The 15,864-nt window shown below is 39.4% G+C and overlaps 1 protein-coding gene across 1 annotated transcript in view; it reads right to left on the reverse strand.

Moving 5' to 3' along the window:
• Nucleotides 1-15,424, reverse strand: part of si:dkey-1d7.3 (transmembrane protein 132D) — a 29,478-nt gene extending 14,054 nt beyond the window's left edge. The window contains exons 1-5 of the mRNA XM_062434743.1: nucleotides 15,325-15,424; nucleotides 11,184-11,540; nucleotides 10,613-11,144; nucleotides 5,558-5,704; nucleotides 1,206-1,374 (exon numbers count right to left, since the gene is read on the reverse strand). Coding sequence (XP_062290727.1) covers nucleotides 1,206-1,374; nucleotides 5,558-5,704; nucleotides 10,613-11,144; nucleotides 11,184-11,540; nucleotides 15,325-15,424 — 1,305 coding nt within the window. The remainder of the gene's footprint in view (nucleotides 1-1,205; nucleotides 1,375-5,557; nucleotides 5,705-10,612; nucleotides 11,145-11,183; nucleotides 11,541-15,324) is intronic.
• Nucleotides 15,425-15,864: the final 440 nt, after the last annotated feature.

Below are 15,864 nucleotides of genomic sequence, written 5' to 3' on the forward strand. Positions count from 1 at the left end.
GGCATCAATCTTACTATTTTTGAAAGTAATTACCTAATATTGACTTCAAAAACAAATAATCTTCATCTCCTTGTTTTATATCAACACTGCATTATATTATGACATAACATGCATGTGAAGGACACATTCGTATACATATACAGTAGCTGCAAGTAGCAATCAACAGGGAGAACAATGCACAGTTTTAGAGAAAACGAGAACTTAAAAAGCTTGAAAAATTAATATGATTTCAACAGAAAGACCATTGGAGCAAATATGTAGATGACTCAAGAGATTAAAATGATGCAAAAATTCTGACTCTAAGCCAAGTTTTACGAGATAATTGTTAAAACTGGACTTGATAATTACAGCGCCACCTTGAGGTCCATGAGTGTCATTTTATGTGCCTGAGTGGTGGGTGGAATTTCTAACCCACCTGCCAATTTTGATGCCTCTATATCTCACGTTTTTTGCTGCACAAACATTTTTACTGGAGAAAAATAAGGAGAAGAAGAATGAGAACAAAATCGATACGGTTCCAGCGGTTTCACTGCATGGATCCCTAATAATGAGAACAAAAACTATAGGGTTCCATCAGCTTCACCGCTAGGACACCTTATTACTATGTGAACAGAACCTTGCACATGAGTGGAGTGTCAGGCTTTTAACACATTCAGGTGGCAAAACAAAGATGGGAACATCTATGACCGGATGTATGGGAACACCAGGAGAGCACTATTGACATTCACATTCACACTGACAAAAATAAAGCCCATATTCATGAAATTATAAATTCTCAGCACCAAGTTGTGTAAGTGTAAGAAACTGTCAACTGCCAACATAAGACTGAGTGAGACAGTAGGAGACCCAGGCCTATTCTCTCTCTCTCTCTCTCTCTCTCTCTCTCTCTCTCTCTCTCTCTCTCTCTCTCTCTCTCTCTCTCTCTCTCTCTCTCTCTCTCTCTCTCTCTCTCTCTCTCTCTCTCTCTCTCTCTCTCTCTCTCTCTCTCTCTCTCTCTCTCTCTCTCTCTCTCTCTCTCTCCTCCTTTGTATATACTAAAATAGTAGTTTATAAGGCTTTTGTAACCACCTCCTACGTAAAACATCAGGATTAATCTGGCTATGACAAATCATAGTACAGACTACACTGCCATCAAGTAAATAATGAATGATGCGTGCTCTAAACTTTTTAAACAGCACACAAGTTGACAAAGATATGTTTCTCACCATGACCAGAGGTGCCAGCCCAACATAGTCTTTCTGTGTGGTGTAGATACGCATTGTGCCCACATCCTTGATGTTCCCAGGCAACTCCAGACGCCAGGAGATGGTCTGACTCTCCTGCTCTGAAACATTTTTCGGCACAAAGTCCAGTTGTAAAACTTCCAGAAGACCCCTGTTTGGTGATAAAATGGTAAAATACAGTATGGTATTAAACACATAGGAAAATTGTGGCTCAAGATATTAATAGTCAATAAACAATGACATTACTATGGAACTATTAGTGAGTGTTAAGATAGCACCATTTCTGAAGTTCATTTAGTGTAATGTTAGGGATCATTTCGGTCAGTTTTCTGTTAAAATGTCTTGTTTAATATCCAGGTGTAATTTCAATAGGTTAACGATCCAAAAATCTAAAGTTGCCGAACAGACATATCTGGATTTTTAGCCATGCTACGAGATGTTTTGGGGTAAGGTTATCAGTCAGTCAGTCAGTCCACCACTTTGGTCCAGACTTAAATATGTCATCTATGTTCATACAGGTCAAAATTTACTAAAACTTTGGTTTATGACAAAACAGCTGCCAAACTAATGACATCAGCCTCAGCTGTACTTTCTTCTAATAATCAAATGTTAGCAGAAAAATATGCAAAACTAAGATGGTGAACAAACCTGTTAAACAACAATAAAGTTAGAATGCCATTTAACTTAAAACACTGCTCTGCTAAAGTATGGCCTCGCAGAGCTGCTCAAATGGCTGCCTGGTGTCGAGAGACAAAGATGGTTCAATATAAAATATGAGCAAGTGGCTGACATGAGGTATGCAATCCTTCCTTGGGGGAGAAATGTAAGCATTTGTGCAGAGGCACCATCTAATAAAATTGAGGAAATATAAATTACTTAGAAATGTGTGCAAAACAAATGGTAGACTTTGAACCAAGAGTGAACTCAATACACAAGAGGTCTCATTTCCATCAGCAGAATGAGGTGAGAGTGTGGAAGGAAGATTAAGTGAACTGGCAGAGACTTGGGCCAAGTTTTCCGGTCAAAGGATTGCCAAAGAAATGGCATGTGATGTTATTTGATGCTGGAGAGTGTGTAGGCATACCTGCCAGTAGGAACAGATCAAAGAGAAAATTGAGCAGAAAATGAATAGAGATGTGGCACTTGTGAAGTTGAACAAAGGCAAAACAATGAATCTCTATATGGCTAAACCTCTCACAAATGTTGAAATCAGCAGCAATAAGGACAAATGCAAACATATACCATATAATAGAAATTATTCATGTTGTATCAAAGGGAACTCAAAGGGAGTTATGTATGACATGCAAGGTACCTGATGAAAAGGCACACAAAAAAAGTAAAATGCAGACTACAGTAACATTAGTTTTTATACGATAAACATTTAAAATCAAACACACCATAAGCATTCTGCCCAGGACAAGCTGAGATCCATGTCACTTTTTAGTTTGGTCTATGAAAAATATGTTTCCCATTTTTGAGCAACATGCAGCTGCTCATCATTGGTCAGTGATAACAGGTGAAAGCTCCACAAAGAGAAATGTCTACTAAGTTTCATTGATAACATCACAAAATGAACTTGACATATAGCATATAACAAAGAGGAAAACAAGTCTTGAGTCTGATCTAATATAATATCTTATTAAAACAACCACCAGATTCTGAGCAGTTCCCTCAACAACCTCCAAATTGAATCTCATATGCAAAATGTGCAATGGATTGCAAAATAGGAGGCACCCCCGTTTCCTAAAATAAGTCACATTAATTTTTCCTGTAAACAGCATTGCGTTACTCACAGTTTCTCTATGGCTTAGAATGGCATGAAACTCCTAGTTAAATCATAAGTACAAACAATTAACATCGAAAATATCCTGTTCTTTGATATTTTAAAAATAAATCTTAGGTACTGTGTATATTAAGATTTCAAGTTGGGTGCCTTTTGGCAAGAAATATCCAATTATCAAGCTTAAAATTCTGTGAGAGAAAGCTAAAGATATGATATGATATGAAAAAAACTGAACACAATATGCAGCTGAAATCAATTCACTTTTTCTACAGTGAAGCATTTTGAATTTGTTTCTGCTCTGATTCCCGCTATTGACTGGCTTCTTCTCTATTGCAATGGTGGCCAAAGATCATGGATGTTGAAGTATTTTGAACTGTCCATCATTTTTGCATGGCAGCATTTTGGAAAGCATGATTTCTCACATTTAAATTTACATTGATATTGAAGTTATGGTTTACATTTGTTTAGTTTTTTTTGTTTAAAAAAGCATGTTAAGAACTAGTTGCACCTCCTACTTTGCAGCTCCAAACACAAAACTTGAAAAAAAGTAATTCTGGTTTGGATATTGTATGGGATTAAAGTCACATCTGTGTATCTTTTCAACATGGCAGAAGTCACGTGTTGTCTGGGCAAATGAAATAAAAAAATACACTTGTTCTGTCTTAAATAAAACTAAACTGATTTAGATATTCACACAGAAAAGACTGTGAGAACGTGCATGATAGGGAAACAGAGAAACATAGAAGGGGTTAATGCCCCTATTTCCTGGAAATCCATCTATTAGGGGGGACTTTAAACCCCTGGACATATCATCACTTCAAAGCACAGTGGTGGGAGTATGTGTGTGTGCTTGCATGTGTCGTGTGTCTGTGTGAGTGTGTGTGTGCGTCCCCTGGTGAGAGCTCAGTACAAGGGACACGACTTGGAATATCTCTCCTTCCTAATCTCCCCATCTGAACGTGCAAGCGCTTAAGCCTGGATAACGTAGCCATGATTACGGATGATTACGGATAAGTGGGTCGGGCGGACGGAGGGTGGTGTGTGTCTGTGTGGGCGGGAGGTTGCTGGGCAGAGGTGGCTCCTGGTGTGCACCTCCAGCATTAGGCAACACTGATACAATCAACTGGTCCTTATCAGGTATAACAGAACGAGAAAGTGCCATGTGGGAAATTTCATTTCCTACCAAGCAAATAAAGAAAGAGGCACTTCAACAGCACTTGACCTTATTCATAGGTATTGATTAAATTTCTTAATGCCTTGATCAAAGCAATTTGGATAGAAAAACTGGTGTTCACTCAGAATGTAAATGATAACTCCTGGATTAGGAATTCAATTCATTTTTGTTTGTTTTTGATGTGGTTTAGCGTGTTTGTTTTTGTTTATTTGTTTTGATAAATAAAGATCATAAATAAAGGTCATAATTGACCACATACTTGTATTGAGATCATCATATGAAAATCAGACATTATACAAAGGAAACTGAAAGTATATATTTGAGATTTCACAGAGGAAAGAAGAGAGTCTAAATTACGAGGATAATAAATCTGAAAATAATTTGGAGCCCATTCTTTTCTTTCTTTGTTCCTTTCTTTCTTTTGATAGTGTAATCATGACAAATCATGATTACACTATCTGATTCCTTTTTGAATAAATTACAGTAATGAATGATGACTATTAAATGTTTTTTTTAACTGTAGTCAAATGTACCATAAACCAAGTTGAGCTGCATTAATTCCAACCACTTTGATTTCTGCAGAATCGTAAGTAAGCTGAGCAAACAGGAAGCTTCCATTATTCATCCTTTACAGTATTTTTTTTAGCATTGCTGTGCCCCATTATCAGCTTCAGTGCATCCTAGAGAAAAGAAAACAGAGCCATACAGCATTTATGGCTGACCAAATGTAACTAAAACCCAGAGACTGGGGATTAAAACAGTTTCTAGCTATTTTTAATGGTGTTCTCTGCAGTATCAATAAAATATTCTGTAGTTGTTGGACTCTGTGCTGGTATTAGAAATGAGTCTTCAAGTGTTTGTGGAGGTGTTCAGTCTCTAGATCTCTAGAATATTTTTTGTCAGAAGAAAAGGAATCTACAAAAAGCAGAGAAGGCATGAATTTCTAAAACACATTTCGTCTAATGTGTTTTTGTTTTTTTAGATACACAGGCGTACTCTTTTAACTCTACATACAAAGACAGGTATACAACATAAAAACTGGTGCAGTAATACATTCATTTACACAGACAAAAACAAGATTTCCTGCATTTGACTTATAGTCTATGCACCACTGAATACAAGGCCTCAAATTATTGTTTTTCCTATTAAAAACCAAACATTCATATCAATTGCTCTTCGAAGCAAATTTAACATTGGAGACAATTTTCATGTCAACAAATTGCTTCTGTTATGGTGGCATCGGGGATTATTAAAATCTGAGAAGACAAAGGCAATAAGATGTGATATAAAATGAAATATGATTTCAAAGGGACTGCTGAAGACACACATACAAACCTTTGTCAATGCACAAATGTGCTGCACATGCAGTGGACTGACCTCTTTGCAGTGACTGTGACCTTCCTCTGGCAAACGACAGAGACAGTGTTGGGAGTCGCTCCTCTGCCAGGCTCCACCACAATGTCCCACAGCGCCGAGTCACTGGGCCGTGCTGCACTGAAGGACAGGCCCGTTTTCACTGTTGCCCTGCAGCAAATACGTACACACAGTCCAGTCAATACAAAGTATGGATTATTAGTGTGCTCACAAAATATCAAAAAAAGCAAAAGACTGAAAAAACCTTAATGTACTCTGTATTTGTTTCTGAGTGCTTATACTGAAGCTTTTATTACCAACAAATGTTTAATATAACAAGCTCATTTGTGCTGTAGAATAAACTGTCTGGTGTGATAATACTCTTAGTGTAACACTGAGCACAAATATTGTGGCCGTGAGTGTCTTTGTGTCAGCACAGTATGAGTAATTCAAGCATTTTGTAACAGATGTCATATCTTTGTTTCTGTTGTCTGTACGTTCAGACATATACAAGAGTTGCGTGGGAGAGCACTGAGGATGTCATGCATTTGTTTTTTTTTTCTGTGGGCACGTTATGTTTGTGTTCCTTTGCGCTTGTAGCCGATCACATTGTGCTTAACGAGGTGAGTAACCAACAGACTGATGTTTCGCAGACTGCCGGCAGATTGAGAATTAGCAGGGGTATTTAATTCCCATTAGTCCTGTGGAGCACTGGGAATCAGTTAATCAGATGTCTGATTCAGACAAACACATCACTCTGCTAGGAGAGTGCTTATTATAAATACTGTGAATGGACCAGACAGTCCCACAGGTCCAACGGCTACCAGAGGTTTTGGTTTTTTAAAGCAGATGTCCTCAGTTGTTGCATAACAAGAGTCTCCACGCATCATTGTACAGGGTCATAAAGCAGTTATTTGAGTCAGAAAAGTGATGCAAGGGACATTAAATGCTTCTGATCCGTGTTTAAAATGCAAGGATCCACTAATCTGCACTCATGCAGACACCTAGCTATGGGGTGGGAGCCACATTTGTTTCCAAAACGGGCCAATTTCCTTGTGGCAAGGATTCAGTGAGGTGCTGGAAATGCTCCAGAGGGAATTTAGCCCATGCTTACTCAAGAGCATCACCCAGCTCCTGCAGATTTTTCATCAGGATATTCATGCTGAGAAAAATTTGAAAAACATCAACATCAATAAAGTGTTCTATTGGGTTTGCAAACTGTGAATGCCACCCCTATAAAACAATATTGAGATGCGGTGCAACATGCTAGAAGCATCCATGTGACAACGAATGCTTATTTTCCAAGAAAACAGAAAGTAAACACCATAAAGAAACTGTTAAACCATTATTGCTTATCTCATATGTTGATACTTGGACTGATCCACACTTACATGATATTACACCTAAGATCCATTTTTCTGCCATCAGCATATCAAGACAGAAGATAAGGACTTATTAGCAAGTGACACTGTTTTGCTTTCTAACATTGGTCTGTTGCTCCTTCAGTCTAGCCACTAAATGGTCTGATAGTGTATACTGAGATGTAGTCAGCAAAAAACATTAATACTGACATAAGGAAAGATGCACCCACATAATCTGTTCATGTTTGAATACAGGTCAGCAACAGCAACCAGACTAATCAAGTCAATAACCACTGAGACAGGGTCAAGGTCAGATGGACATAGACATGTTTGACGGACAAAATACAGTATGCAAACATACAGTTTAAGTGGACGCACAATATTACGAATACTGGAGACATATTTGTTTTGAAATCAATTTCTATGCAAAATCTCCTGGGTTTTTTAAGGTTTGAAACATGTGCAAATATTAAATCAAATACATCAAGCAGTAATTTCAAGATAGCTTCAACAATTAATACGCAAAACGTGCGTGTTTTGTTTTCTTAAACTGATAAATATTGAATTTATTAGATTATTATTGTAATCAAAACGTGATCCAAATGACCAAATTATTGTTTTTAAATTCAGAACAATTGCAATGTTCAATAAACATGATTTCAGAGCGTCAAAAGTATTTTCTGCATATCAATGTTTAGCAAAACCAATTTTCTTGCTCCTTGTCCAGTGACAACAGGACCTGAAGATCAACCTTTGTCAGGTGTACAAACCACTTCAGCTGCCTCCTGCTGAGTGTGGAGGAGCTGTAACTCAATGCCAGGATCTTCTTGGATCACTGGTTTCTTGCCCACAAGCAGACATGAACCACCCCGCAGAGAAACCTCATTTCGGCCACTTCTTTCCTCGCTCTTTGTCTTTGTCAATCACGACTTTAGAGTTCACGACCACAGGTGGGGAAGAGAATGGATATCGACCTGTAAACTGAACAACACTTCACCACTGTTTTACCAAACTCAGTCAATCTCCTTGTTTAAAGACATACTGTGCAGGATTTGTCGATTGCTGTGAAACACAACATTCAAAGTTGGCTTCTCCTTCCAGGCTTAACGACACCAGAAGCTTGCTGTGGTCCTCTCTGCTCTGCTTATGTGTGTGCATATGTAGCTCAGCTCCACCCTCGGTCAAAGAGACACAGACAGAGAGCAGAGGAACCACATGTATGCACACAGATATACACGGTTAATCCTGGCAGTCAGCCCAGATCATTTCTACTGCAAAGGGTTAACCTCCTGATTCATTTTCAATCAGGGCCACAGATTATCTGGCCTAACCCTGCTAGAGTGGACTCAATCTTGGGTCAAAGAGTGAAGTAGAGCAGGGATTTTTCCCAGGGGGAATCAATCACTTTGCCAAGCTCCTCAGAGCTAGCCTTCACTTGGACTTAACCGTTGGACTGAGTCCCCTCTTCTTGTCCAATCTCATTCTGGATGTGGCAGTGGGTCAGAAATACATGGACTGAAATCACCGACCTTACCGGAGGAATTTCAGTGGCATGGTCAGCGAGTGTGAGTCAGGGGAATTTCAGGTGGAGAGGCTGTAATTCCTTCCAAATAGTCAAAACAACAGCAGATGTAGTGTAGGTGCAATATGTACGATTTAGTGGCATCGATCGATAAGGTTGCCACAAAACGCCCATGAAACTCATAAAAACCATGTGTTTTGTTTGTCTGTTCTGGGTCACTGTTGAAACATGGCGGTGCAACGTGGTGGACTCAGTGGAAGAGCTCCCTATGTAGATGTCATTCTAAGGTAACAAAAACACAACAACTCTTTTTTCCAGGTGATTATACACAAATGAAAACATACTTATGAATATTATATTGCATTTCTGCTAAGTCCATTCTGCTAGATGCCATTAAATTCTTCACACTGCACCTTTAAAAAGGTCAGCGTCTCTCTACAAAATCTAATTCATGTAATTTTTAAAAAAGCCAAGCAGAGTTACATTCAGGTCACCTGGTCTACTGTGTGTGTGTGTGTTTATGTAGGCATGTTTGTGTTAGTGGATAGTAAGTCTGATATTTGAGAGGAACACTGGGATTGACTAATACAGCCACATGTTTAACTATGTGTCCTATGGATTAATTCACATATCTTAACATTTCTCTCCACTTGCCTGCATCCCCCCACAGATTACTACTGGTATGTTTGCAGCATGATATCACTAAATCACCGGATTAGCGAGAAATTTGTCTTGTGTTTCAAACAAAAACCATTAAGCTGAGTAAAACCTGGAAACACAACTCTTGCTGCGATGGTTTTACACTTCACTGATCTGAAGCATTCTAATAAAAAAACAATTTTACTCCATTCAGTGAAGTGCATCAAAAGGCAGCGAGTAGAAACTTTGAAAACAGATTGAACTGTGTGTTTCGGTGTGACAACGCTGCTTTCATATTAAGTTCACTTTCACCCAAAGGAGTCAGGAAGATGTTGGTTATTTGTTTTCCTGCTCCATTAAATAGATGCATTATTTATGAAGTCAAATACCCTGAGAAGCTTGCTCAAATGTTAGTAGAATGTTGAGATATGAAAACCGGTGAATCATTTGCCAATTATTTCCCTGCTTATGGAAGAGTGCTCTCCATAACTCCCCCACTAACTGAGAAGTTGAAGTAGACAGGATATATAACATGTCAGCAATTTATGAAACCAGCGAGTCTGGCAGACAACACAAGTCATGTTGCCGCTCAAGCATTTCACTGCGTGGCCTTGATGTCAAGCCCCATCAGTATTCAAGTGCCTTAAGTAACCATTTAAATGCATGGAGCTTATCCTTCATGAAGATGCTCAAGTATGCTGTACATCATGATGGTTCCGCTTGGTTTTCAGTCTCTTTTTCTCCTTCACGTGTTTCAGTGACGATTAAATTTTATGTGACTCCTCCTAAACTCTTGTTCTTTGCAAACTCAGCAACATAGTTGAATAATTATAATGTTATCTGAGAATGATACATTAAGCTTAACAACATTTTGCTTTATTTAGTTATCTAGGGCCAAAATGTGAGGTTGGCAAACGTACAGAATGTGGTTAAACTAGTTCAGTGTAATATTAAGTAATAATAAGTTTTCCATTAATATTACCACTATGCATACATATTGGCCAACAAAATACCCTTACAAGGGATCCACTACAGAAAATGTGTGTATACAAATGTTAAAAATGTCAAATATTAAGTGAGAATGCACCACAGTTGGAGGCTCAATAATTGTACTTGAGAACTGATTTACATCGGTTTTGACACCTTGAAGGCTTGACCTGACTTCAGTCTTGCAAAATAATATTTGTTTTTATTCTATCTACACTTCAATATTTATTTATCAGGCCTCAACGCTGAAAGGAATTGGTCTGAGCTAAGTAAAATAACATTAACAGTGTTGTGATTGGAACTGACCTAAAATACTGCCATCTTTACTTGCAATTTACTTAGAAAGTCTCGCAACCTGATTTGAGACATGAGACTCTACTTTAAATCTGCACAGACAGATGTGAGGTGTAACCCAAAAAACTAAAACAAGCTCTACACTATCAAAAAAAAAGTATTAACTTTTAAATTAGAGGACAGGTCAGTATCCAATTCAAGAAAATGTGTTAAAATGTTTGAGCTTTGAAAGGTAAATATATGCTGTATGTATAAAAGAGAGTGAAGATATCTCACCTAATTGTGAAACTCTCCAGGGTGGATGTACTAGCCAGGAAGACATAGAAAGTTGCCACATCTGTAGTCTTCAGGGGCTTGGAAGAAGTCTGGATCACCACGGCACCTCCCAGCCTCAGCCGCAGGAAAGTAGGGTTTCCTGGTGGGGTTCTGAGCAGATTGACACTTCCTATCCGCCTCATTGGTGTCCCTGAGCCCTGAGGGCCTCCTCCTCTTCCAACACCAACTCTCTGTAGGCTATCCTGCGGCGTACACTGGTCTGTCTGTACCCTCCGACTCTGGAAGTAGACTTCCACAAGGTTCCCTGGACGCCCCTTTACTCCATCGGTTCTTCCTGTTTCCCTGCTAGAACTGCCAGATCGGCTGGCTGAACTGAACCAGGCTGGCTCTGGCTTCAGCTGTGCCACACAGAATCCACCTGGAGACACTAGGCATGCCCCACGGACTTCCCTCGTCTCCCAGAAGGCATAAGCTGTCACACAGTGAGCTCCGTTCTTCACCTTTGCTGCACCGCTTCTCCTCCCATTATCTTCTCCAGACCCCATACTTTCTCGCCCAACAGTGATGTTACTTTCTGTGGGCATGTGAAAGAGGATCTTGACAACAGGGGACGAGGAACGAACCTGGCGCACCAAAATGACTGGCAGGATCCTATGCCCACTGGTTAGCATGTCTGGAGGAATTGGTGCATCTACAGTCAGGGGGCCATATGAAGCGATGACAGTTGGCTGGAGGAGCCCAGCGCCTGGATCAGTAATGAGAAAAGTCTGAGTCTGTGCCTTCAGGCTGGAGTTCCCTGATGGCTCTGAACTGTCCTGCCGCAAAAACACATGGTCCACATTGAGGACCTGGAAGTTGACAGTGGGATAAACAGGAGATGGGGTGGAAGATGTCCCAGTGTCTTCAGTAACCTGCTGGCTTTCAGCCACTGGGAGACATCAAGAAAGAGAGATTAGTGCAGAAATGATATTGCACTGCTGCTTAAAATCAACATTTAAGTGTTACTGTAGGTGTCAAATCTATTTTAATTATAAGCACACTAAGTACACCACTTACAAAGTCAATCAGTTACTGTAACTGAGAACGTAGAGGAGAATGGAAGGAGGATGAAGGGTTGAAAAGGAAAGGAGTCAAGGTGGGTGAAGGATCAAGTGGGGATCAAAATTCTGATCAGGGCAGATGGGTCATCTCAAGGAAACCAAGGGCGGTGAGACTCAAGGAAAAGGCAATGATGCAGATGACTTGATGATGCAGCAAATACGGCTCATTTCCCCACGCAGCTCCTGCATTAAAAAGGAGGAGAGTGAAGGGAAATAAAAAAGGTGTTTGTGCTGGAAAAAATGTAAGGAGTGAGAAAACAAGAGAGAGAGGTGTAAGGCACAACTAGACAGGTCAGAACAGGAAATGGAATGAGTTCAAGGTGTCTTTGTTTTGGTTTTAATGGTGTGTTTGTTTCAGAAAGCTGTATGAGGTGCTGGAATTATCTGCCCTTTTGCACATCAGAATTAACTTAAAAAGTAATACTACAACTGCATCTGTGTCATATAAAATGTTCAGGGCCATCATAACTGCTGTGCAATAACAAACTTGAAATGAGTTACATGCTCAGTGCCTTTTCAATCAACGGTAAACCAAGGCTGTTCCTTTCTCTAAAAGTTGGGGACAGTTGACACGACCCTTGGCCAAGTTTAAAAAGCAAAACAAGGCTCCCTGTATTAATTCATTTCAAAATATCATGAATAGAAGATTTAGCAGCCAAACATCCCTCAATGCGGTTTTGAATGATGGAAAAAAAAATACCACATGGTGTAATTTCTATTGCCTATAATGCAACCAGATGGTACCAATTATGGCAAATCCACAGGTCTCTGATGAGATGTTCAGCCAAATGAAACTCCTGCCACATGGTCACCACTGCTGAATGACTCCATCTTCACTGTAGTTATTATGTCTAGCACTAAAACACAGTGCTGTTCGGTGCCCCAGACGTCTCAGTTACGTCTGTCCTTTAACAGTGCTATAAAGTGTTATTTCAAATGAGATCTGCTAAAGGGAATGGTAAATGACTAATTAAAAAAGGCGCTCTCGTAACTTCAGTGGGATGACTGTTTGTCCCAACAGGATGCTGAATGTGACAGCTCCTATTTCCTCCTACCAAAGACTTTGTAATTTGCCACCCTTTATGTTAAAGTGCTTCAAAATGTATGTGTTAGCTAGTTTGACTTTCCCTACCTCATAAAAATAAAGGCAAACATCGGGCAAAGCAGAGCCCCACCTAAAGGTTTTAGAAGCAACATATAGTTTTTTTTTAATTTCCAAACCATACTACGTTAATATATCTACATGTAAATCCATTTTCTTTCTGAAATCAAAGAGAAATCTGCAAGTAAAAAAAAGATGTCAGGGTTGATATTATAATGTGATGTTCAGAAAAGCACACAGGAAACTCTTCTGTCTTCAGATGAGACAGATGCGGTGAGGAATTATTTGCTGGTACACATCGCTTCATGATATCTGCACATTAGGCAAGTAAAACCATACATAAAATCAAACATAACACAAAGTGATTCTGGTCAACCATCAATGTTTTATTCCCTATTTACTTTAGATCATGACAGAAATGATCAGGCACCATCAATTTTGTTAGTTTGTCTACTGTATGAGCAGACTTGTGAAAACCAATAATTAATTTCTATTACTATTATTGGTGAACAGACAGGCCAATGATCAAATATGTCCATTTTTGGTATAATTAAGGCCTAAGTCCGCAGTTTTTAGATGATTACTGGCTTTTAGCCATAAAGAAAAAATCATAGTTGAAACACAAGGGACTAGACTCCAAACCCTAGAGCAAGTTGTTTACAGTAAAATGAAGGAAAAAATTATTCTTTGGCAGATGTTTGTGATCTGTAGTTTGAGTGCCTTCTAGCTTATTTCATCATCAGTAATCCTATCCAGCTATCATAACATGAATGTCTGAAATTTTTATATAATTTTTTTTATCAAAACATAGGATGATTGTTGACTGTTATAAAGAGTCCATGTGTTAAAGCTGCCTATGCTGGCTCAAAGTGGTTAATCCAACTCGTTAAAACATATCCTGACACATCCTGTCCCCAATCGCATGGCAACAATCAGAGCAACAAAATTAATACATTTTGGCAAAAAAAAATTAATAATAGAATGAAAGAAGAGGAGGAAAATGATCTTAGTGTAGCCAAAACAAGTCTGCAGCAACGTGTGACCACAGGGAAAGGACATACATGTAGTTGATGATTTGATGGTTATGAGTTATGAGTTATTGGTAATGCTTACAATCCCTTTTTTGTAAGCACAGGTCTGTGAGACAAACATTAAAGAATAGAAGTGTCTAATTTAAGCTGTCCCAAAATGATTTTGTATAAATAATCTCTTCAAGATTTAAGCTTCAAGATTAATTTTATTGTCCCACAGAGTTGGAAATTTGTCTTGGGCTCGTCACCCCTGCCGAAGCCATAAAAAAAGATCAGCATATTCTCATCTTTGTTGCAGCCTCAGATCCGAAGCTCAAAATGAGTCCACCCACAGATGGGACTGCTGACATACACTGGTTCACTTCGGTGAACTTTTTATTTATTGATCAGATATGAATTTAATGATTCCTGGCTGTATTCCTTGACATATTGGAACATTAGAAGGAAAATGAACATTTGGAAATATTAAAATGTTACTTCAAACTTCAAAATGTGACACAACAGGCGGCACATCTGTGACTGGACTGAAAGATAAGGCTGACATGCATATTCATGACTCCCAAGCAGAGAGGGTATCAAAGACTGAACTCTATCACTTAGGCACGCTTTAAAAACACAGCTGCACGGATCACGGCTGAGTCCTGCACTTGCAGAAATACAGCGGTCACACAGACAGTAAACGTATGATGAAAATGCAAACACTGATATCATGCACAGATATGAGCCCAGGCAATCTCAGAAAGTAGTCCTTTGCATGATATTGGTATCACTGAGAGACAGACGGCTTGCTGGGACTTCATAGATTCCAATGCAGTTATCTTTAAACAACCAGGGAGACAGCTGTGCAACCTCAGCTTTAGGCCTCTTTAATCCCACAGATGAAGCTCCCTGATGCACAGCAATGCACACTGGAGAGCATTTAGTCACTTTCATTTAGACAGAGGAACAACAAAATAGACAGAGGGCACGGGTGGTAACCATATAAAACCCTCAAAAACAGAAAAATACAACATTACCAAAGCACGAGTAATGTGGTTTTCAGAAAAATGGCTCCATAATCCCCAATGTCACCATTTACTAAACTGATTCTATTTTTTAAGGCTTTCCGGGTGTACACAACAACTACCAAGTTTTTCATTGGGTCAACTTAAAGTTTGGGCTTCTGAAAGACAAAGGAATAAGAGGCCTGGTGTAGCCTACTCCCGTATGTATGAAATCCAAAGTGGATACCAGAATCATGACTTAGCCTACATATACAATGTGTGTGTGTGTTTATATAATTAGAGCATACACTACAGCAATATACTTGTTATGTTCGTTATTATTTACTTGTAAACACAGCTGAAGACTTAGAGCTACTTCCAGTCTAGTTATCTTCATAGCCTATGTAAAGGTTTCCATCCTTAATGAAGCTGCTCTTCGGTTAAACTAATAAATAAATAAACACAGAAGCTGTTTAACACTGGACAGAAATCTCACCTTTGGCAATAGCTGTAAGAACAGACGCTGCGACAACTGGGAACAATGCACGGAGGGGAAAGTTGAGCATCATTTCAGTAAAGTTGCAGGATCTGGCCATCCACTCTGCTCCGTGCTCCAGCGCGCACGTACCGAGGTAAGCTTTGGTGACTGTCTGCGCAGGGATGAAAGAAAACGCTGAAAACAAATCATTACATTGTCTGGTGTCCCGATGGAGTTACTTCCTCTGACTGGAGAGGAACAAGTGAAATAAAAAAGAATTTTAAAAAACAACCTTATCCACATAAAGCTTTGTCTTGTTGCATCTGGAATGTTTTTTTAAAATGTAGCTTCTCTAAGTGATGAGAGAGATGTTTTCCTCCGGGGGCACGGCTCTGGCTGGCACGGTAGCACAGCAACAGGCACATCTATTCCCATGATAGAAATCAGTAAACATGTGCGGTCTGTCAGATTAACGAGACCCACGTGGGTAATCGCCGGTAGGGGGAGAGCTGTGGGCAAATTAAATGCACATGAGGTCAAGGGGATCTCCACGAGTCA

Source organism: Scomber scombrus, chromosome 15 (genome assembly GCF_963691925.1).
Source record: "Scomber scombrus chromosome 15, fScoSco1.1, whole genome shotgun sequence".
Classification (NCBI taxonomy): Eukaryota; Metazoa; Chordata; class Actinopteri; order Scombriformes; family Scombridae; genus Scomber; species Scomber scombrus.